The sequence below is a fragment of the Frankliniella occidentalis genome, unplaced genomic scaffold (assembly GCF_000697945.3).
Source record: "Frankliniella occidentalis isolate FOCC.00 unplaced genomic scaffold, Focc_3.1 Scaffold428, whole genome shotgun sequence".
Lineage (NCBI taxonomy): Eukaryota > Metazoa > Arthropoda > Insecta > Thysanoptera > Thripidae > Frankliniella > Frankliniella occidentalis.
In genome coordinates this window covers 193340-194559 of record NW_026267549.1, presented here as the reverse complement: position 1 = coordinate 194559, position 1220 = coordinate 193340, and the positions used below count along the sequence as shown (strand labels likewise).

Genomic DNA, 1220 nt, shown 5'->3' with positions numbered 1-1220 from the left:
CACGGTGATTCCCCGGACGAGCGCCGCCACGCCGCGTACAAGCCGATCGAAGTCCATTAGCTGGCCATGTCGCGTCAGGGAGGCACGGCACTGCCGCGCCACGCAGGGTCGGCAGTCGGGTGAGGGTGAGAGAGGGGAGGGAGGGAGAGGGAGTACTTTACTAGCCCCGCGTACCCATTATCGATCTTAGAATCAACACCCTTGGGCCTGATTAAGAAACGAAATCAGTGTGCGAGTTGTGTGTGGTGGGGGCACCCTCTACCCACCCCTGTGGGATCTATTGCAGAGTGTACTTTCCGTTCTGAGAGATGGTTGTCACCCACCAGGAGTCATGTGTCCCCCCGGAGCGCTCGCTGCCCCCTACCCCGTCTCCATATTGACACCGGGGTCCCCCGAGCCCGCCTCGCCCCAGGGCGCCACTAGCCGCGGAGGCCCCACGCCACCACTGGCCACTGGAGCCGTCGCGCAGCACCAACCGGCAGCGGCGAGTGTCTCGGGTGAGGTCCTGCAGACTTGACCGGACAGGAGAGCAGACTGCTCCTATTTCGAAGACGGCGGTACAAGACGTTTTCAATATGTATAACAATTTTGTTGATATGGTCCGTCCAATAAATAATTGGCGCTTTGCAATGGTCAGTAAGTAGTTCCGGGAGCCAGCCAGGCGCAGATCGCAGGCACCATGCGGTCCTTCTGGGAGCTTTTCCACACCAGCGTGATCGTGCAGACCAAGGAGTACTTCGAGAAGAGCACCCTACACGGCGTGCGCTACATCGCCGAGAACAGCAGGCCGTTCATCGAGAAGTAAGCCGCCACGCAATGTCATAATCCCCAGCCTTGAGGACCGCACCGCAGAAAACTCGATCCGTCCTTCACTTGATCTCAATCCTCACTCACAACGTGCACCAGGTTCATGTGGTTCTGCACGACGGTCCTGGGGCTGGTCGCGGCGCTCGTCATCATCGTGTCGCTGTGGGAGAAGTTCCAGACCAACCCGACCATCACGGGGCTGGACACGGACTTCCACAACTGGGACGTGCCCTTCCCGGCCGTCACCCTGTGCCAGGACAACCCCAGCAACGAGTCGCTCGTCGATGATTACGTCAACAGGCGAGTGCAACCCTCCGCCTGTGTCACACCTCTGTACTCACTTCGATAATGTTCTTGATTTTTGAACTGGGAGTGAATCGAGGCATGGGGTGGGTAACGGACTGAGGGGGGGG

The 1220-nt window shown here is 59.3% G+C and overlaps 1 protein-coding gene across 1 annotated transcript in view; it reads left to right on the top strand.

The window, feature by feature from the left end:
* Positions 1 to 373: 373 nt before the first annotated feature.
* LOC113204272 (sodium channel protein Nach-like) overlaps positions 374 to 1220 on the top strand; it is a 4488-nt gene continuing 3641 nt past the window's right edge. Inside the window, exons 1-3 of the mRNA XM_052274718.1 lie at positions 374 to 557; positions 645 to 801; positions 907 to 1111. Coding sequence (XP_052130678.1) covers positions 680 to 801; positions 907 to 1111 — 327 coding nt within the window. The 5' untranslated portion in view covers positions 374 to 557; positions 645 to 679. The remainder of the gene's footprint in view (positions 558 to 644; positions 802 to 906; positions 1112 to 1220) is intronic.